General features: G+C 44.7%; 3 protein-coding genes across 5 annotated transcripts in view; 1 reads left to right on the top strand and 2 right to left on the bottom strand.

Moving 5' to 3' along the window:
• The window catches only part of SANBR (SANT and BTB domain regulator of CSR), a 50,493-nt gene extending 45,976 nt beyond the window's left edge, over positions 1-4,517 (bottom strand). The window contains exon 1 of the mRNA XM_068128393.2: positions 4,491-4,517. The gene's annotated coding sequence lies outside the window, so the exon portion shown is untranslated. The remainder of the gene's footprint in view (positions 1-4,490) is intronic.
• A 530-nt stretch (positions 4,518-5,047) lies between these two features.
• Positions 5,048-8,325, top strand: LOC137434654 (zinc finger BED domain-containing protein 5-like). The gene is made up of 2 exons (XM_078784815.1): positions 5,048-5,131; positions 7,231-8,325. The coding sequence occupies exon 2, from the start codon at positions 7,371-7,373 to the stop codon at positions 8,046-8,048; it is 678 nt and encodes a 225-aa protein (XP_078640941.1). The 5' UTR covers positions 5,048-5,131; positions 7,231-7,370; the 3' UTR covers positions 8,049-8,325.
• Positions 8,326-8,678: 353 nt separating this feature from the next.
• Positions 8,679-18,909, bottom strand: MRPL28 (mitochondrial ribosomal protein L28). Of its 3 annotated transcripts, XM_078784814.1 has the most exons (7): positions 18,837-18,909; positions 17,297-17,389; positions 15,718-16,123; positions 13,037-13,189; positions 12,588-12,722; positions 9,976-10,062; positions 8,679-9,863 (listed from the first exon to the last, which is right to left on the bottom strand). In XM_078784814.1, exons 3-7 carry the CDS (start codon positions 16,003-16,005, stop codon positions 9,789-9,791), a joined length of 738 nt encoding a protein of 245 aa, XP_078640940.1. In that variant the 5' UTR covers positions 16,006-16,123; positions 17,297-17,389; positions 18,837-18,909; the 3' UTR covers positions 8,679-9,788. The 3 variants fall into 3 exon arrangements, with proteins under 3 accessions (XP_078640940.1, XP_067984495.2, XP_067984496.2); XM_068128394.2 differs by lacking the exons at positions 17,297-17,389; positions 18,837-18,909 and having other exon boundaries at positions 15,718-16,335; XM_068128395.2 differs by lacking the exons at positions 8,679-9,863; positions 9,976-10,062; positions 17,297-17,389; positions 18,837-18,909 and adding an exon at positions 10,603-11,371 and having other exon boundaries at positions 15,718-16,113.
• Between the last annotated feature and the right edge of the window lie 2,669 nt (positions 18,910-21,578).

Here is a 21,578-nt window from a genome sequence, read left to right as displayed (position 1 = left end):
ATGGAGCGGCAGAGAGTGGAGTCATCAGCAAAGAGATAGAGAGGATTTTAAAGAGAGTCAGAGAGATCATTGATGAAGACCAGAAAAAGCATGGGGCCCAGAACACTGCCTTGGGGAACTCCAGCCTGAACAGGAAGAGGAGATGAGAGAAACCCATTCAGGGCCACACGTTGACGACGACTAGAGAGGAAGTCCGCCAGCCATGCGTGGAGATTTCCATGGATACCAAAGGAGGAGAGTTTGGTGAGCAGAGCGGGGTGCCAGACCGTGTCGAAGGCACGTGATATGTCGAGGGAGACAGCTCTAATTTCCTGTTTGGCATTGAGGACCTCCATCCATTGTTGAGACAGCAGAAGCAGCATGTCCAGAGTAGAGTGACCTGGTCTGAAACCAAATTGATGATCAGAGATCAAGCCATTGGAGAAGAGGAAAGATTTCATATCCGAAGCAATGATGTATTCCATGACTTTGCTGATAATTGGGAGAAGGCTGATTGGTCTGTAGTTGCTAGGATCTGTTTTTGCACCTTTTTTGTGCAAAGCGGTGATGTTGGCTGATTTCCAAGCAGATGGCAGTTGACCTTGAGCAAAAGAGAGGGTGAAGAGAACAGAGAGAGGGTGAGATAGAGCAGCAGAGCAGGATTTTAGGACCCGTGGGCTGATGCCGTCGGGTCCAGTTGCAGAATCAGAGTCGAGGGTTGACAGAAACTTTTCCACCTTGTCAGGAGGAAAGGACACGGAGTCCAGGAGCAGCAGGGTACGACTGGGTATGGTGGGTACAGAGAGGGATGGGTTTGGGACACAAGATTTAGAGGCAAACACAGAGTTGAGGCATTCAGCTTTTTCACCTGCGGAGTCAGCTGTGTAGTCGTTTGAGATAAGGGAGGGGATGGAGGGGGAACAAACACCAGAAACGGATTTGACCAGACGCCACCAGGATTTGGAAGAGGGAGACAGATAAGAGAGTTCGGTCTTGAGAACGGAGAGATATTGTTTCCTGGCTCTCCTGAGGGTGGACACACACTTGTTTCGGGCTTTGTGAAAGGAAATGAGATTTCCTTCTGTTGGATTTGCTTTCCAGGAGACGAAGGCAAGTTGTTTCTGGGCAACAGCCTCACCACAAGATTCCGTGTACCATGGACGGGAGGAAGGGTATGACAACTGAAGACGAGATGGGATAAATCTGTGCATGAGAGAGAGCAATTTACTTTGGAAGAATTCCCAGGATGAGTTGATGTCAGAGGTGGTAGAGATGGGAGACCAGTCCAGATGATTGATGGCTGCTTGAAGACCGTGCCAGTTGGCCTGAGTGAAATGCCAGACTCGTCGACGCTGAGCAGGCTCCCTGAGGATGGTCAGAGAGATGTCCACTTTAACAAGGACATGATCAGATGATCCGATTGGAGCAGAAGAAGAGCAGCAGACATTTTCAGGGAAGTTAGTCATAAGTCCAGAAGAGAAGATGTTCCGTTGACTGAGATCCGGGTCGGGAAATTGACAGATTGTGTCAGTCCCAGTGAGTCGCAGAAGTCCTTTGCTGAGGAGCCATGGCTGGTGAGAGAGGTACCCACACCCAGCCAACTGGCATGATGACAGTTGAAATCACCACATATGAGGAAGAGAGAGTTGGGATGAGTAGATAGAAGTTGGTCCATATTATCAGACAGCGAGATGTAGATGGAGTCATCACTGTTTGGTGGACGGTACAACACACATATGAACAAGAGGTGGGAGCGAAGGGGAAGCCGTAGCCAGAGGTATTCCTGGGGGTGAGGTGGAGAGAGTGCAGTGCAGGGCGAGTGAGGAAGAGAGTTTTTGATAAAGATAGCAACCCCGCCTCCAGGACGAGGCTCAGGTCTATCATACCGGAGGAGGGAGTAGCCCGGGAGAGATACTAAGGAATCAGAGACATCATAAAGGAGGAAAGTTTCTGTTAAGCAGATCACGTCTGGTTTGACAGAAGCAACCTGTATGGAGAGATCAGTTAAGTTTGAACGAAGGCCCCGGATGTTTGAGGTCCATACCGTTAATGAAGAGGAAGGGGGAGCATCAGATACAGAACAGGGGGGAGGAGGGGTAGGGTAAGATGTGGAAGAGGTGGAAGAGGTAGGGAGAGCTGTTGAAGGTGTGTCAGAGATTTCAGAATAGCTCGGAGAAAGGGAAGGATGGGGCGGACAAAAGGTTTGATGGTGATTGGGTGAGGCACAATGAGGTGTTATTTGAGGAGGGGGAAGAGCGAGGCAGAAGGTTGGGGGAGATGGAGGTGAGAGTTGGAAGGGGGAAGAAGCGGGGAGGACGCTTTGAGGAGGGGGAGTGAGAGGGGGGAAATTGAGAAGCAATGAGGGTGGGGAGATTTGAAGGGGAGGGGAGAGGGGGGAGTTTGGGAGGGAAGGGACAAGGGGAGGGATTTGAAAGGGATGGGATATGGGGGCGTCTTGGCGGGGAGGGGTGAGGGGGTAGTTTAGGAGGGAGGGGGCAAGGGGGGAGATTTGAAAGGGATGGGTGATGGGGAAGATTTGGAGGGGAGGGGTGATGGGGAAGATTTGGAGGGGAGGGGTTATGGGGAAGATTTGGAGGGGAGGGGTGAGATTGGATTTTAGAAAGTGTACGATTTATGGGAAACGAACATTTATTGCAAAATGAGTTTCTTGTGACCTTCGAGTTAAAAATACGTTTAAGGACGCTGGATGGAGGATGGAGTGCAGGAGAGTTTAGGGAATGTAGAAAAAAGGCACTATAGGAGATGGATATTTTTTTGGGGATGAATTGATTTGGTGAGCAAGTCGAAAGCAGCCTTTTAAAGAAGAAGAAGAAAAAGGTGTTATAAAATATGACGGAATACATAACTTGAGGGGAAAGTGTAAACATTGAAGGTTAATAACAGTGAAAACTATCTGGGGAAATGGGGGAGAAACACGTGGTCGAAGAACGAACGAACGAATAAGAATGAATAAACGAATGAGAACAGAGAAGGAAATGTTTTTTTTTTGTTTTTTTTTTTTTGAGTTGAGATTTACACAAGGAAGTAGGCTATGGGTGAAAAGACTGGGAATGCAGAGAACGAAAGTTATTGGATCATAAACGACGGACCGCTGAGAGAAAAACAAAGCCTCAAGGTTGTACAGTGTACACTGTACAAGGCCTCAAGACACGACATGAATTAACACGATTTTCAATACAGGTATGAAAGATTTGCACTGAAAAATCTTCGTCGGGACACAATATACATACAACACCATAAATAAATAGTTTTAACGAAAATACAAATGGGAACAATCACTTAACTTCGATTTCAAATCGTTCGCGACGCGGCAAAGGCCTTGCTCGCGACACGGCAAACAGACGATCAATTTATGAAGGATAAACACCGAGAAACAACCAAAGTTGCACACAATAACTTCACACACCGAAAGATAAATACAGTTTCGACAAAATACAATTGTGAACAGACTTAACTTCGAAAAACGTGGAGACCGTGTGGAGCTTCGAAAATCCCTCCCACCGTCTCCGAGATCTGAGACGTATTATTGATACCTATTACATACTCAATCTGGGCATAGGACGTATACATATTAGATACTCAACCCAGGAATAGGACGTATACACATTACATACACAACTTGGGAATAGGACATACACATATTACGTACACAACCTGGGCATAGGACGTATACATATTACATACACAACCCAGGAATAGGATGTATACATATTACATACACAACCCGGGAATAGGATGTAAACATATTACATACACAACCTGGGAATAGGACATACACATATTACATACACAACCCAGGAATAGTACATACACATATTACATACACAACCGGGGAATAGGACATACACAACCTGGGAATAGGACATACACATATTCCATACACAATCTGAGAATAGGACATACACATATTACATACACAACCCGGGAATAGGACATACACATATTACATACACAACCAGGGAATAGGACATACACATATTACATACACAACCGGGGAATAGGACATACACATATTCCATACACAATCTGAGAATAGGACATACACATATTACATACACAATCTGGGAATAGGACATACACACATATTAATATACACAACCTGGGAATAGGACATACACATATTACATACTCAACCCAATCTTCCTAAATTACATCCTCCTTTTTCGCATTTATTTAACTCATAATTGTAAAAGGAAACACAGCATGGGGCGCATGATAAACTTGTGGGATTATTAAAGGACAATTGGGAAAGAAACGACATTGTAGGCTTTACTCAGGAAATGATGAGTAATGCTCAGACCGAGAGAGGCGTGAGTGAGATTGCGAGGAAGGAGGAATATCAGAGGAAAGAAATAACATATCAGAGAATTCGATAATCCATGGAATTGATACAAGACACGAGAATAATCAATTCTGGAGATAATAATTGTAACAGTAACACGGAACACGAGATATTTCCTTCAAAGATGTGAATTAAAAGCATGTTTTACCTCGCGTTGCACTCAGCACTCCGGAAGCGCAAGTCACGTGGCATTAAACAAATTACTTTTTAACACGCAAAAATACGTTTGTAAAGGTCAAATCATTGCCATCTTCCATAAATTAGGAAAATAAAGTGGGGATTCAAGGCTGAATGCAATATACTCGGGACTGCAAGAGATGAAGAAGAATCCCTCAGCCAAGCAGGTACCGGTACTAAAACATAAATTCTGACGGGAAATACAAGAAAAATGTGATACAACGATATGATGAAAAAAGTCTAAATATAAATATTGCTAAATGTTTGTGGAAAGTTGTTTAGTGTTCGCTTTACTTCTCCGAAAGTGTCAACTTTTATTGTCCTGAACGGAATTAAATAATTCCACACCATCACTGTTGCTTAGCGACGGATACGTGCTCTTCTTTTTCCTCAGAAGGCGACATTGTATTGCAGTCTGAGGAGGAAAAAGTGTTCAAATCGACAACTATAATCTTTGTAACGTTGTTGTGCCCATTAGTTGTGGTTGCTTTCGGGTGTTTCGTCCTGTTGATGTTTCGATAGGTCCGGTCGTGGGTCGTGCCGTGGAGGCTGCAACGCACGTGTTTGTGAACCACGCAGACTCGCACGTGGGTTCATGCCTGGCCCAGGTGAGTGCAATGCAGGTTACAGTCGTTGGGGGCGCTATCAATAATAAGAATAGTTCGCATTGCATATTATAGTGAAATATAAATGAAATATGTGCAGGTTTAGCCATAAGCCCCAGGGAGTAATAATACCATATTCAGGGACGGATCCAGAAATTTATTAGGGGGTTCACTTTGATGTTATGTTCACGGATTACAAAATCTACCACCAAGCCTTATTTAACTCAATGTATTTGTCCTTTATTACTTGCAAAATCGAAGATTTTTCAAGTATATTGGTCGGTTGCATACACAACCTGGGAATAGGACGTACACATATTACATACACATTCATCTGGAGGTCTGTGGTTCTGTTTGTTTGTTTGTCACCGGCCTACAAGTCACAATTCTAAACCGATCTTCACGAAACTTCACGAAGTCGTAGAGACCGTCCCAATTGAGAAGCCTATTGATTTTGAGGTCAAAGGTCATCTGGAGGTCAAATTTCTAAAATCGCCATTTTAAATCCGATTGACTTGAAAATTGAACAGCATTTGTATATTGAGTCACTAAATTGGAAACCCACTATTTTTGAGGTCAAACGGTTAAAGGTCAACTCAAGGTCAAATTTCCAAAATCATCAATTTTTATATCTGAAAAACCATCAATTTTCATCCCATTGGCTTGGAAATTGAACAGCATTTTTGCACATTGTCACTAAATTGAGAAACCAACTATTTTTGAGGTCAAAAGGTCAACTCAAGATCAAACTTCCAAAATCATCAATTTTCATCTGAAAAACCATCAATTTCTTAATTAATACTGTATTAATATTCTCCCCAATATTATTAATTCTATAAAAATTAATAATATTGTATTAATATATTAATATAATATTTTGAGGAAGAGGGCTTGGGGGGAGGGGGCAGGGAAAGAGTGGGGTGGGAGAGGTATAAAACAAATGGACACTGCTTGGACTTCCAGGAAAGAAGTATTTCAAAAACATGTCTTTCAAAAGGTGGTTCTGGGGTGAATTAACGGGGGTAGAAAAGATCAAGGTTTTGGATGGGGGAAGATAAGAGATGATGGTGAACAGCTGTTTTAAAGACCTGGAAGGTGGAGTGGGATTGAAGAGAGTGAGGGAGTTTGTTCCAGAGGCAGGAGAAAAGAGGAATGAAAGAGTGAAGGTGAGCAGAGTCCTGATTTTGGCAGTTTCACCAGAAGAGGCTTGCTGGCAGATCTTGTGCGACCGGAAGGAATATTTGAGGGACAGATGACAGACAGAGCTGGGGGAGCTACTCCGGAGAGAAGTCAGTAAAAGACAGAAAGACCACCAACCTGCCTGCGGTGAGCTAGTGAAAGGCCCTCAGAATCAGCTTCATCGCAGGAGATTCCAATGATTCTGAAAGCCTTGGTTTCTACAGCGTGAAGCCGAGCTAGGTGTGAGGCAGGAGCACCGCCCCATAGGGGAGAGTAGTACTCCATCAACCTGCGAGCAAAACCTGAGAGAAAGGATCAATTTGTAGGAAATATGAAATAGAGTCAAAAAAGCTTACAGAGAAGTACAGATTAATGAGTGAGTGGAGCAATAAGTGAGCAGCAGGAGGTATAAGGGTGACCGAACTTGCCTAAGGAGGAACATTTCTTCAGCATAGCGACAACTTCAGCATAGCGAGGTTAAAATGAGTAGGAATTTCGATTAATAAAGAAAAGAAACATTTTTTTTTTGTTTATTTAAACACAAGATCGAGGCTCATGGAAGAACGAAGTGGCAGAGTAGTACACTGGCAGTGAGTGCGGGACCACAGTTGTACACAGCAATACCTGATCATAATATCGAAGCATTAGAACAAAGACAAGTAATTAACTAGAACGACACTCGGTAGAGCGCATACCTCCACCAGGCAGAGCAGTTTGCGTTTTGGATCCCACTGATAGGCCAAATCTCGATTCGGATCTGAACCAAAAATCTAATCTGTCTGTTCTTGTAACCTACCAACTCACCACCTAGGTTTGTCATAATCTGACCAGAACTTTTTGAGATATCGTGCTATACTGTATATCATTTTTGACAGGAGCTGTGTAAGGAGCAAGATGCAGAACACACCCCGGTGCTGTATTTTGCAGCTGTTCGCTGGCTCTCCAGAGGAAATGCTTTGGCAAGATTGTATGAACTTGGCGACCAGGTCCTCGCATTCTTGGAGGTGGCTAGGTCAGACCTGGCAGTCCACTACAAAAACAACAAATTCATCGCAACATTGGCATACATGGCCGACATCTTCAACTTGTTGAACAATCTGAACACATCGTTCCAGGGCAAAACGAACAAGCAGGCGAAATCCGTGTTCGTAATGTATGACAAGATAGCGGCGTTCAAGTCAAAGCTGGATCTATGGAAGAGAAGAGTACAGACCAATGATGAATTTGACATGTTCGAAAACCTGGATGATCTGCTCAGCAAGAGTGTTGAGGAACGTGTGGACATTAAGGATGTCATCGTCGAACATCTGGTGAACCTGCGCAAACGATTTGACGAATACTTTCCAGTTGATCCACGCGTGGAGAAGAAGTGGATCCGCGACCCCTATTCAGTCGACGTTCGGCAGTGCTGCAACTTGTCCAACAGATTGAAAGAGGACTTGATCGACATCGTGTCCGACGGTACACTTGAGACACTGTTCAGGAAGGACACTTTAGTAAAGTTTTGGCTGACAGTGTCTCATGAGTACCCAGAGATTGCACATCTCGCGGTAAAGTTCCTGATGCCATTCACGACGACGTGGATGTGTGAGGCAGGTTTCTCAACGGTGACATATCTGAAGTCCAAGTATCGAAACAAACTGGAGACGGTGGCCCTGTGCGCCAACCTGAGAATCGCATTGTCGCCGCTTCAAGGCCGAATCGATGATCTCGTAGCCAATATGCAAAGTCAACCATCGCACTGATGTGGATAATCCACATCTACAATGTTGCTAACGGAATATTTGAATTAGGCTTGTAAGTTGCACTTTCGGGTTTAATCATTGAAAGTTGTTTATTTAATGTTGTTCATGATAACGGAACATTGAATAAGTTCAGATGGATATAAGTTCAGATGGATATAAGTTCAGATGCATATCGGGTTTTTTCAGTGAAAGTTATTCTTGTTTTGTTTGTCAGTCCATGTTACATTTTAAGTTCATCATCTATTCACGATGAAGATTAAAATAAAGTTCAAACACCTTGTCTTGGCGTGTCACTTTAATAATTAAAGTTTTATTCGATTTCACAAAAGATACACCGCCAATGAATGTTGTGAGATTCATCTTCATCATCTTCTTTATCTTCATAATCATCTTCATCTTCTTCATTAAATCTTCATCCGGGTTCATCGTAGGGGCGGATTCATCTCTTCCGAAGCTGCTAACAAGGCAGGGAGTTTTCGCCTGATTGGCTGACAATTTATGGAGGGGCGGTGTCTGTGGGCGGTGTCTGTGATCGAAGTCGCTGCTCATTCTCAAGGGGGGCGTGGTCTCTCGCGTTCTCTCTCATGGTCGTGGAGATCCGTACAAAATAACAACAAAATAAGGACAGTGTTTGGTATGATTGTCGTCACTTTGCTTTATTGTTCAATTACGAATTGTACTACTGTACAAAGATGATGATCCGAACCCTTACCAAGATATTAACGTCATAAGCAATCGATATTTCCGTGACGGTTTGGGGGTGTGGGGGGGTTCGATGGGTTGCGACTGGATGCCTGGGTTTTTTATTGGGTCCTGGGCTAAAAAGGTTGAGAAACGCAGATTTCAGGGATGTGCAAGGACATGGCCCATTAGTTGTTCATTTAATTCCAGGCTTTTAATCCAAACCTTTTTTTATATCACTTAATGGAGAAATACAACATGATTTGAAGACTATGGTCTTTATAAACTTTCAATTTATTCTGCACAAAATGGTTAACAAATACATGGATGCTGATCAAGGGGATGTAAGCTTCTCTACAATTTTTTTTACATTTTACGCCTTCTAGATTCCAGGCGAGAAGCTGATCACCTGTCTGGTCCAGTCTCTATCAAATCAAGCATTTTCCATGTCAACATGACTAATCCCACACTCGCCTCTAATCTGTCTAGCCTGTGTTCGAATCTCAGCCTAACAGTAAAAAAAAAAAAACCACCTTTAGAGGCCATTTTTCCCCGCAAAGCGGGGGTTGGCCAACCTAACAGTAAACAGTCATCTAATTTTTTCCCATCAATGTGTATGCCGTCCCTCGAATGGACGTTAAGCTGGGCATCCCATCTGGTAGCATTCATTGGTGGATGTAAAATATCCCATTGTGTCTTTCGCCAAGAGTAGGCGAGCTATCGCCGGCACTATGAACTATTTACAAATTCCTGCCCTTGGTATGACTGACCACAAGGGTATTTTTCTCTCTTGCAGGCAAAATACCTATTAATGAACAATCCCCAAAATGAATGAGAGGGCGGGAAAAAACAACAACATTTGCTCAAGGATGGTACAAATCGATAAGAAAAGTTTGAAAAGTATCCGCCAATGAACGTGTCACTCAAAACATTCTTCGGTCAGGTACTTGCCGCCAAATGTTTCTTTCATCTCAATACTGCGTGCAAGTGAGGTGTCAAAAGTTGTTGCTTTTCTGTACCACTGCACAACACTATGTACAATCAGTTTTTGTTGTTGAGTCAGTCATTGAGTTTGTTCTCAGGTAATTGTTCAACCAGTTCTTTCATGTACACCTTAAACAATGGCTCCGGGTCCTGAAAAACAGCAATACGATGCAAGCAGAATCACATATAATACGATGCTGAGGTTATTATTTCGCAAAAGATTAAATATTGTGAAATTAAATAAACATTTTACATGCTGTACCTTCTTTTCTAGCTGCCTTTGTTTCTCAACAGCTTCCACCAGACTCAAACCAACCCACTCTGCTTCTTCTTCGGGGATGACAAACTCCTGAAAATGATGGTGTATGGTCATGGCCAGTGCGTCAGGAAAACAACGCCATTATTGAATACCATATGCCATTACTATAGGAGGAATCTGGAAATTGAAAAACTATGTGGAGAGGGAGGGAAAGGGAAATACTTTTAGACTCGCTCTTATATGACAAGAGGAAACATAGGGGCAGGCAATACCCCTGGTGCTCACCTGGGAGAATAAACAGTATACTGCACTGACTAAAGGTATTTTAAACCAATTTCAATGGTTGCTAGAAGACAGGGCAACATGTAGAATCATACTAACAAAATCATAAGACTTTAAACAAACAAACAAAAAAATTACCTATTTTGGGGGGCAACCTCCTCCCCCCTCTCCCATCCCTGTATACCTCCTCAGACCCCAATTTTTCTAATGCCTTGAACAAACATTTGTACATCACGGGTGATGAAGGTTGTGGTGAAATTTCATCCAAATTGCATGTGTAGTTTCTGAGAAGAAAGCAAATACCTATTTTGACCCCTGGTAGACCCCGATTTTTTTGATTTTTTTTTTAAATGCCGTGAACAAACTTTAGTGACAACACAACAGATATCATTTGTGCCAAGTTTGGTCACAATCCCTTCATCGGTTTCGGAAAATAAGTTGCAAGTCTTTACGGACTAACAGACGACGCGCCATCGCATAAGCTCCCCTGAACTTCGTTCCAGGTGAGAGAAAAATATTTCATGTTATCAACTACTGAGATTCTTGGAGGCGTTACTCTAGTTTCCTCAACATATTGTCGTGTCCGTGGCTAGTTAAGACCAGCCTTGGATGAATAGCCGAACTGCTTTAACTTTGAGGCGCCTCCCAAATTGGCGGTTATTTTACACGCGCGGGATGAAAGGATGCGAGGCGTTTATCTGAACGAAAAACACGGGTTTATTCCCGAACCCACAAAACATGCAAACAACACAATAAATTCAACAATAATGATTTAATGAAAATAAAGCATTCATTCATTCATTCATTCAAAGCAATTACAAAATAAATGTTGAGACAAAATAAATGTTGAGGTAAAATAAATCCTACTTTGAGGGACCCTCCACACAGTCTCAAATACAGACACAGGGGGATATAAAATAAAATAAAATTTCCTTTACGTGCTGGCACTTAACTGGCCTCAAAATGAAACCTTTTAGGAGGTTGGTGGCCATTGAATCTCGATGCTCAATGCCTCCCTCGCGGGAAGACAAAAATAGCTGCAGTGCCATGCGTCGATGGCTCTCGCTATCGAGCCTGTGGCAAGCTCGTTAGGACGGCCTCCTTCCTCCTCCACGGCCTGGGCGAGCACAACGCAGCTTTCAGCTCCTGGTGAGTCCGACAGTTGAAACCCTCTCTCAACCCCCTCCCACACAGCCAAGAGTTCCTCGCTCTCCAAAACGCACCAAACTCAGTCAGCACACCAAGGTCAAAGATGGCACAGCCTTCTTGTCCACGCAGAGAGAGAGACTTCTTCTTCCTCACTCTCTAGAGCTAATCGGGTCATTTTCCCTCCCAGTTTGCCCCGCCCACGTCGCATGGTCCAATCATGTCTCCCGGAGCATGGCCTCATGGCCTTCCTCTCTGCCCCCTTATTCTCCGCCTCTCGTGGGGGGGGGGGGGGCTTTCGCCTATTAGGTCCAGTGGGGCAGGGCTTAGTCGACGAACCTGCTTGGCCTTTGTCAGCAGGGTTGTTATCATTTGAGGGTGTTTTACATGGCCGGCCTTGTCAGCAGAAACATTAGGGGAAAGTTACAGAGGGTTGGCACGCACTGGGGAAAACTAGCCTTAAACCCTACCGATAATTAGCACAGCACCACCCCCCTTGTGGTGAACATTTAAATGACCTTAAGCCAACGGCAAAGCACCCATCATAACCCTTACCAAGAGAGGACTTTGGGAGCACCAACGCTCTATAAATAGCGCATGGTTGCACAAACAGAACTCATTGTGAAAATGGTGTTCCCCTGGAACTACTGACTAAGATTATTATTTTAATAATAACATAGACTACAAATGAATGAATGAATGAATGAATGATCGTTTTAAGGCCATTTTCCCCGCTAGAGCGGGGGTTAGCCTTGCGGGCCCCATGACAATCATGGTTCCCTGTTTTGAGGCAATGTTTTTATGGCCGGATGCCCTTCCTGACGCCAACCCTTGGTCACGCTCATACGATGCGCAGGGATACGGTGTACCTATTCTGAATCTGGGTACACACCGTGATCATTCATCCCAGCAAGCTGGTACTCAATTTGCCGACCTCGGAAGGATGACAGGCTGAGTCAACCCCCCTGGCGTTAATTCAGCGATCGACCGGGATTCGAATCCAGGATCCTAGGATCCCAAGCCGGCACCCTAACCGCTAAGCCAACACCAGGCTTGTATCCATATTCATATTACAATGCCAATATCCATAACATAACATATCCATAACATAAGCCAATATCCATATTACAATAGCATAGACTACGCAGAAGCCATTTTCCTAAACCGTTAAAAACAGCAACACGTACCTTGTACGTATTGTAGATACGTTCTCCCTTTTCAGGTTCATTCGGGTACATATGCGTGTCCTTTCTCGCTAGCCTCAGGAGCATGGCTCTCTTCAAGTCCATGCCCAACTTAGAATTCAGGTCTTCCTTTGGAGTCTAGGCAAAGATCACATACAACAACAACAGGCATTTTAAAGCCATTTTCCCTGATAAAGCTCGCTTACTCTTTGCGAAGGATACCCGAGGCCTAGAGTCTTTAACGTCCACCAACTAGTGCGGGAGACGGAACACCAAGTCTAACGTCCAGCCCAGGGACGGCACACACAAAGATGAATCAACCTGCCTGTAAAACACCAGGATGATAGTTTATAGCTGGGTCAGGATTCAAACCCAGGCTAGACAGCTCACCAGTCCCTCAAAAATCAACCGACAATCATGGAAGCAAATCCACAAACCGTACGAGACGATACCTTGAGAATGTAAAAATCAAGGCCATAAGCATCATCAATAAGGTCCAGGACGCGCATCGTAACCGACGCTGTGAAGGTGAAGTCAAGGATCTCACTGTATAGCTGTCGTTTGAAGACTTGTGGCTTCCAAGATTTGCGCAAGAGAGGGCGATTCTGCAAAGAGGGGAAATGACGAAACTAAACAGCAATTTATGATGGGATTATAAACATCCGTTTAGTTATGCGTGTCAAAACAGGCGAATAGCCTCTGAAACACCGACCATATCTCCAACATCCAATTGAAATTATGCACGTGCATGGAATCAAAGTGCCACAGACAATTGTTGGAGGGGATTCAGTGCATTGCTCATCATCGTAGGATGATCCAGGTCGTCTTGCATTAGATTCAGCAGCCAACAAAATGATTCCTTCAATAGATCCATCCATTCCTCCATTCCTTCCCTCCACCCCTCCTTTATTCCACCCCTCCTTTCTTCCACCCGTCCACCCCTCCTTTCTTCCACCCGTCCGCCCCTCCATTCTTCCACCCGTCCACCCCTCCTTTCTTCCACCCATCCGCCCCTCCATTCTTCCACCCGTCCACCCCTCCTTTCTTCCACCCGTCCACCCCTCCTTTCTTCCACCTGTCCACCCCTCCTTTCTTCCACCCGTCCACCCCTCCTTTCTTCCACCTGTCCACCCCTCCTTTCTTCCACCCCTCCTTTCTTCCACCCATCCCTCTTTTCTTCCACCCGTCCATCCATCCCTCTTTTCTTCCACCCGTCCATCCATCCCTCTTTTCTTCCACCCGTCCATCCAACACTCTTTTCTTCCACTCGTCCATCCATCCCTCTTTTCTTCCACTCGTCCATCCATCCCTCTTTTCTTCCACTCGTCCATCCATCCCTCTTTTCTTCCACTCGTCCATCCATCCCTGTTTTCTTACACTCGTCCATCCATCCCTCTTTTCTTCCACTCGTCCACCCATCCCTCCTTTATTCCACTCGTCCATCCATCCCGCCCTCTTTTCTTCCACTCGTCCATCCATCCCTCCCTCTTTTCTTCCACTCGTCCATCCATCCCTCCTTTCTTCCACTCGTCCACCCATCCCTCTTTTCTTCCACTCGTCCACCCATCCCTCTTTTCTTCCACTCGTCCATCCATCCCTCCTTTATTCCACTCGTCCATCCATCCCTCCCTCTTTTCTTCCACTCGTCCATCCATCCCTCCCTCTTTTCTTCCACTCGTCCATCCATCCCTCCTTTCTTCCACTCGTCCATCCATCCCTCTTTTCTTCCACTCGTCCATCCATCCCTCTTTTCTTCCACTCGTCCATCCCTCCCTCTTTTCTTCCACTCGTCCATCCATCCCTCCTTTCTTCCACTCGTCCATCCATCCCTCTTTTCTTCCACTCGTCCATCCATCACTCCCTCTTTTCTTCCACTCGTCCATCCATCCCTCCCTCTTTTCTTCCACTCGTCCATCCATCCCTCCCTCTTTTCTTCCACTCGTCCATCCATCCCTCCTTTCTTCCACCCGTCCATCCATCCCTCCTTTCTTCCACCGGTCCCATCCATCCCTCCTTTCTTCCACCCGTCCATCCATCCCTCTTTTCTTCCACTCGTCCATCCATCCCTCCTTTCTTCCACTCGTCCACCCATCCCTCCTTTCTTCCACTCGTCCATCCATCCCTCCTTTCTTCCACTCGTCCATCCATCCCTCCTTTCTTCCACTCGTCCATCCATCCCTCCTTTCTTCCACTCGTCCATCCATCCCTCCTTTCTTCCACTCGTCCATCCATCCCTCCTTTCTTCCACTCGTCCATCCATCCCTCCTTTCTTCCACTCGTCCATCCCTCCCTCCTTTCTTCCACTCGTCCATCCCTCCCTCCTTTCTTCCACTCGTCCATCCCTCCCTCCTTTCTTCCACTCGTCCATCCCTCCCTCCTTTCTTCCACTCGTCCATCCCTCCCTCCTTTCTTCCACTCGTCCATCCCTCCCTCCTTTCTTCCACTCGTCCATCCCTCCCTCCTTTCTTTCTTCCACTCGTCCATCCCTCCCTCCTTTCTTTCTTCCACTCGTCCATCCCTCCCTCCTTTCTTCCACTCGTCCATCCATCCCTCCTTTCGTCCACTCGTCCATCCCTCCCTCCTTTCTTCCACTCGTCCCACCCTCTCTCCTTTCTTCCACTGGTCCATCCCTCCCTCCTTTCTTCCACTCGTCCATCCCTCCCTCCTTTCTTCCACTCGTCCATCCCTCCCTCTTTCTTCCACTCGTCCATCCCTCCCTCCTTTCTTCCACTCGTCCATCCATCCCTCCTTTCTTCCACTCGTCCATCCATCCATCCCTCCTTTCTTCCACTCGTCCATCCATCCCTCCCTCCTTTCTTCCACTCGTCCATCCATCCCTCCTTTCTTCCACTCGTTCCACTTCCATGTTGCCGACCCACGACCCATGTTGCCGACCCATGACCCACGTTGCCGACCCATGACCCACGTTGCCGACCCACGACCCATGTTGCCGAGCACACACACGAGTGGACCTACCACGGTAACTAGCGAGGGTGTGGAAATTCGGTCATGTGGAAAGCTCGAAGTGATCAAATAAAGACCGAAACATTGTTTGGGTACAGATGAGATGGGAAACTCAATTGCAGGAAAAGGCCGAGCATGGTACATACTACTAGACAGTAGACCGGCTCACCTTGTTATGTTTGGTGTACTTGAAGCCATATATGACGCCCTCTCCACCCCAGAGACCCATTTGCGATTCGGGTGGGTAGTGCACAGGAATGGGTACATTTTGTACCCGCTCTCGCTGACCTGTCTGCGGGTTCAGGCGGAGACTTTCCTCCTTGGGCACCCAGTGCACCGCTTTGGGCACCTTGGGCTCGAGAGAGCGCCGGTAGTGCTCGGGTAGTCGCGCGTAAATGTCCTTCCTCAGTTTCATAACCTCCCAGAGTCTCGGCGGGACCTTGTGAAGGAATGGCATATTGGGCGATACTCAATCCCCCCCGGAAAGAGCAGCACGAACACGACTTGCACTACTGTACTGGAAGTCCGCACCGCACTGTACTCTGTACAACACCAGCTGGGGATACCACGTGATCCTGTAAATAACCGAATCGCAGCAGGGGGTCGCTGTGGAACCTTACTTTGTACTGTACAGAGCAACTTATATATTTATTACATTCGCACCCTGAGGGGAGGGGGGGGGGCGGAATAAATTAATTCACTCCTTTAATATCCTCGATGATGCATTGGGCGACCGGCAAGCTCCTGGTTTTCTCACGAAACATTGAAGCCCATGATAAAACACCACGATACAAAAAGTAAGCCTTTCATTATTCTGCTGATTGAAAGTGCTCAAAAATGGGAGTTTATATATTTCTTAACGCGAAAGAATTCTTTTTGCAGGAGTGATTGGCTTTTTTCGGGGCTGCTGCCTATACACCGCCCGGATTCTATTTTTTCTCTGATTGAAAAAAATATAGTTTTCCCAGAAGTTTGGATTATTTTAAGCAACTTTTACTGAATTTTATATATACCCCAAAAATAGGTTGACCCCCCAAAATAGGTATTTGCTTTCTTTGAAACTACACACACGACTTCGATGCAACTTGACCACAACCTTCACCACCCGTGCTGTACCAAAGTTTGTTCACGGCATTTAAAAAAATCTGTCCCTTTAAGGGGTTATGGGGGGAAGGGGGGTTGCCCCCCAAAATAGACATTTGCTTTCTTCTCAGAAACTACACACGCAATTTCGATGAAACTTCACAACAATAATCACCCATGATGTACCAATGTTTGTTCAAGGCATTAGAAAAATTGGGGTCTTAGGAGGTATATGGGTTTGAGGGAGGAGAGACGTTTCCCCCCAAAATAGGTGTTTTTCTTTGTTTGTTTAAAGTCTTATGATTGTTAGTATGATTCTACATGCTGCCTTGTGTTCTAGCATCCATTGATATTGGTTTAAAATACCTTTAGTCAGTGCAGTATTCTGTTTATTCTACCAGGTGAGCGCCAGGGGTATTCCCCTATGTTTTTAATTATTATATTTCAAAAATCTGAGAAATTCTTTTTATTTAACAATTAAAATGGTGTTAAACAAATGGAGGTTCGAAATTCACCGAATCTGTTTTTCTCCCTTTTTTTAACAAATTAAGCTTACTAGTGAGATACCCGTGCTACGCACGGGTGAGAGGCCATAAGGGAACAGACAATGCAGAAACGGCGAATGCTAAAGCATGAAACCAATAAATTCCACATTCCTGTAGCACCTTCAGTCGCAAGTTCGTGAAGGACTTCCATGAAAAACGTACCCGTTGGCAAACAAACGGGTACGTTTGTTCCATACCCAGTCAATGGCGAATCTGCACATGGTGATCCACGAATTCATGTTTAGAAAGTAGAAACCGTCACGGCATTCCGTCATTCACTTGAACGCGATATCTCTTTTTTCATTCAAAACAGCATAACTCCAATCACAAATGAAATAACATTAATATAAAAAATAAACTTTTAACAACATTCGTGACATAAACAAATATTTAAATCCTGATGTGAAGTTCCGTACGGTTGGGTGAATACAATTACGAATTCAAAATCGTAATTGTATTCACTCAATTCCAATCATCAATTGATACTTTAACAAAATGATTAACACGATTAATGTTTAACGATTTAACATTACGATTGAATGACGGTTGTATTTGAATATTATCGAACCTGCGCATTGCCGTCATCTGTCCACTTCCGCATTCGCGGCAGGTTCATAATTGTTATCAAAATCTAAACAGTATTTGTAGAATTTCAATAAAAGCCACATCACTGTTCATATCGGTAAATATTATTCCATCGTGTTCGGAAAAACTGGAAAATTTGGAAAAACAATATAACCTATTTTACTCCCAGGGGTCCCAGGAATACCCACCTAAAATATCGTTGCGATCGGTTGAGCCGTTTTTGCGGTACCTTCGAACGGACAGACAGACATTTGGTGAATTATAGTAAGATACTTGAATCATCTTGAAGTACAATGAGCCAAACTTCTGAATCCTCTGGTCAGGTAGAAAAGGGTGCATGGCATGTTTTTGTATACAAAATCGAGGCTTGCATGAGCCTCGACTATGTATAAATAAAAACAAAAAAAAGGATACTTGTATCCCATTTCTGATACCTCTTTCTTGAAAGGTAGTGCAGTAAATCCCAAAATATCGCGGTTTCGAGCATTTACGGGCAACTTCTCTGTATACCTATCTAGTAATCGCTGGGCTTAATTGCAACCATTCGCGGTTTTTGAGCTGAGTTTTGTCTACATGGACGGTTATCTCACACCACGACACCTGACCTTCCGTAGTTTAACAATGGTGCCCAAGCGTGGAGTGATGGACAAAAGTGGATCTAGTGCAAAAAGGCAGAGAGAGGTGATTATTATTATTGTTTCACATTCAGCCTGTAGGTGTTGGTTGCATCATTGCTAGGAGCACTGCTGTACCGCTAATGCATTGCCCCGTTTCCAGTAAGCTGGTACTCCTTTTGCCAACCTCAGGAGGATGACAGGCTGAGTCAGCCCACCTGGTGTTATGTCAATGTCATGACAAGGGTTCAAACTGAAGAAGCTAGGATCTTAAGACAGCCATCTTAACCGTTAAGCCAACAGCAGATTTAGATAGGAGATGACAATACAACAACAACAACAACAACAACAACAGGCATTTTAAGGCCATTTGCCCTGCTAGAGCAGGGGTTGGCCTTGCGGTCCCCATGACAATCTTCTCCATTTTGTTAACCTTGTTAACCTTTTGTTAACCCCCTTGCCTGCATTTCTTCTTCCACCATCTTTAGCCAAGTCTTTCTCGGTCTTCACCGTCCTCTACTTCCTTCTAAAGGGAGGTGTGACGGAGGGAGGTGTGACGATGTGAGATGTGATTGACGATGTTTTGATTGACGACGAACGACGATTGACGACGATGATTGACGACGACGTCACACCTCCTCAGGGAGGTGTGACGATTTTCAGAAAACTCGTACACAGTTATTTTTAGTCGAATTTCAATTTTTATATTTTTTAAAGACTACATATATAATGCCATTTAATACACTGTAACAAAGACATTTTAAAAATGTAATTCATGTTTGAATTGGGTATAACAATGCAAGTGGGGGGTGTAGCGCATGCGTGATGGCTGTTGGTTACTCGTTGTTCGGCGCCATTTCAGTAGCCATGGAGCTGTGGACGATTGAACATCGCGTCTTTGTTGTTGAGACGTTTATTCAAACGGGTAGTTCGGTGGTGCTTACACAGCGCAGATTTCGTACTCACTTCAATGTTGGTCGACGTGGCGCCGTTCCGTCTCGAAACACAATATTGAAGTGGGTAAAAAACTTCAGGACAACTCGATCTGTAAGGCCGGGAGCAGCTCGGGGAGGTGATCAAACCGTTAGGACCCCGGAAAACATCGAAAGGGTTCGACAAGCTGTGGAGGCCAGCCCTCGTCAGTCAGCCGTACGGCACGCTCGTGCTCGCGCTCTACGAGTTCTTACTGCCTGAATTGAGACGACGTCGCATTGACCTCCCTACAGTTTGGTTTCAGCAAGATGGGGCTACTTGCCATACCTCAAGAGAATCAATGTCCTTATTAAGAGAACATTTTCCAGGGCACCTCATTTCAATCCGTGGGGATGTGGAGTGGCCCAATGCCCGATCTTTCACGCTGTGACTATTTTTTATGGGGTTACCTGAAAGCTAAGGTTACATTGAAAAACCACGCACTCTTGAGACCCTTTCAGATGCCATCACCAGAGAAATTCGAGCTAGTCCACTTGCCATGGTTGAAAGGTATATGGACAACTTTTCCGCGCATCTGCAAGAATGCTTGGACAAGAATGGCCGCCATTTAGATGATGTCATTTTTCAAACATGAATTACATTTGTTTAATGTCTTTGTTACAGTATATGAATACATGGCATTATATATGGTCTTTAAAAAAAAAAAAAAATTGAAATTCGACTAAAAATAACTGTGTACGAGTTTTCTGAAAATCGTCACACCTCCCTGACGGACCCTGTACATTCATTTCCATCACTCTTCTCAACCAGTCACTTTCATCCTTCCTCAACACATGACCAAACCATCTCAACCTGTTCCTCTTCACAGCATCAATCACAGGCTCTATTCACATCATCTTTCGCAATTCATCATTTGTCTTCCTCTCTCTCATAGTCAGGGCCCTTAGGGATATTTTGGTTCAAATTCTTCCAAAAGCATCAAATTTGGCGCAGATGTTGCCCATGCCATACTCTTTCGATTTTTGATGGGCGCCAAGATCCGGGGACCATACCGTTCCATCCCGCCATGTCACCTGACCTATGACGTCATAATTAGGATATGCATCCAATCACATGGCGTACTATAAGTGGTCAAAGTTCAAAATGAATCGATCGAAAAATGAAGGCAGGGATCCATTTTTAAGGTTTTCATAAAATCCAATATGGCCGCCAGGTCACATGACCTATGACGTCATATTTATGACATGTATACAATCATGTATACATGAACCCGGATCATGATCGCACAAAAATTAAACACAAGGATATGGCATACAGTTCATAAAACATCAAAATCCGTACCTTTGTAATTAGACTGATGAACTGCATATGCCTGAAAATTAGGAAATAGACATGTAAATATTTCCTCTAATTGTCAAAAATAATGTCAGAGTTCGATTACCCAACCCAGAAACACAAAATGGTGAACCTCGCGTAAATCTTGACAAAAAACTCAAAAACCGACATGTTTGACTCAAAAATGACCTTTAAGATGACCTTGAGGGTTGACCTTGACCTCAAATCATCAAAATAACATCATAATTGGATTCCTCGACCTCAAAAACCCCTGAAAAGTGGTATCATACATGATTCCAACCCTTTTGGTTATTTAACTGATTTTCCTCTAATCCGGGTGGCGGCCATTTAGTATTTCGCCAATATGGGGCCCCCGGGGGGGGGGGGGGGCGCCCGTCTTGGCGCCCGTCAAAAATCGAAAGAGTATGGCATCGGCAACATCTGGGCCTATTTTGGTGCTTTTGGAAGAATTTGAACCAAACGGCCCCAAAATATCCCTAAGGGCCCTGACTATCAACGATACTCCACACATCCACCGAACCATTCGCATTTCCACCCTTTCCAGCCTTCGTTGCTGCTCTACATTCATTACCCATGTCTCGCTCCCATAAATCATAACACTTCTCACAAATGCAGCATACACCTTTCCCTTCAGTAAAGGAAATGACAATGTGTGCAAATAACAGCTTTCCTGCTTGGGAGTAGAGGGGAGGGGGGAGGGTGGGGAGAGGGAAGGTGGGGGGCACCATTAAAGGCACACTGCAGAACAGTTCAGTACAGAAGAATACAACTTCCTTACAAAATGACTCCACCCACGTGATGAAGCAGTTTGTTTCGTTCTTGTTGAAAGTTGTGGCAAAGCGGCAGCGTGCAGAAACAAACATCTCTGTTCAAGAAACAGACCGTTTGCCAAACAATCCGTTTTAGAAGCAAAG

The sequence above is a fragment of the Myxine glutinosa genome, chromosome 9, assembly GCF_964187855.1.
Source record: "Myxine glutinosa chromosome 9, kmMyxGlut1.1, whole genome shotgun sequence".
Taxonomy (NCBI): domain Eukaryota; kingdom Metazoa; phylum Chordata; class Myxini; order Myxiniformes; family Myxinidae; genus Myxine; species Myxine glutinosa.
The sequence above is the reverse complement of the archived record's forward strand: the minus strand, read 5'-3'. Positions and strand labels throughout refer to the sequence as shown.

What these genes read in the sequence shown, in the direction of transcription:
- MRPL28 (XM_078784814.1), bottom strand. Translation starts at nt 16,005, where the DNA reads ATGCCATTCCTTCACAAGGTCCCGCCGAGACTCTGGGAGGTTATGAAA. An exon ending in TTGATTTTTACATTCTCAAG is followed by an intron (nt 12,723 to 13,036) that starts GTATCGTCTCGT and finishes ATCTTTGCCTAG; the next exon opens with ACTCCAAAGGAAGACCTGAA. An exon ending in GTATCTACAATACGTACAAG is followed by an intron (nt 10,063 to 12,587) that starts GTACGTGTTGCT and finishes CATCATTTTCAG; the next exon opens with GAGTTTGTCATCCCCGAAGA.
- LOC137434654 (XM_078784815.1), top strand. Translation starts at nt 7,371, where the DNA reads ATGGCCGACATCTTCAACTTGTTGAACAATCTGAACACATCGTTCCAG.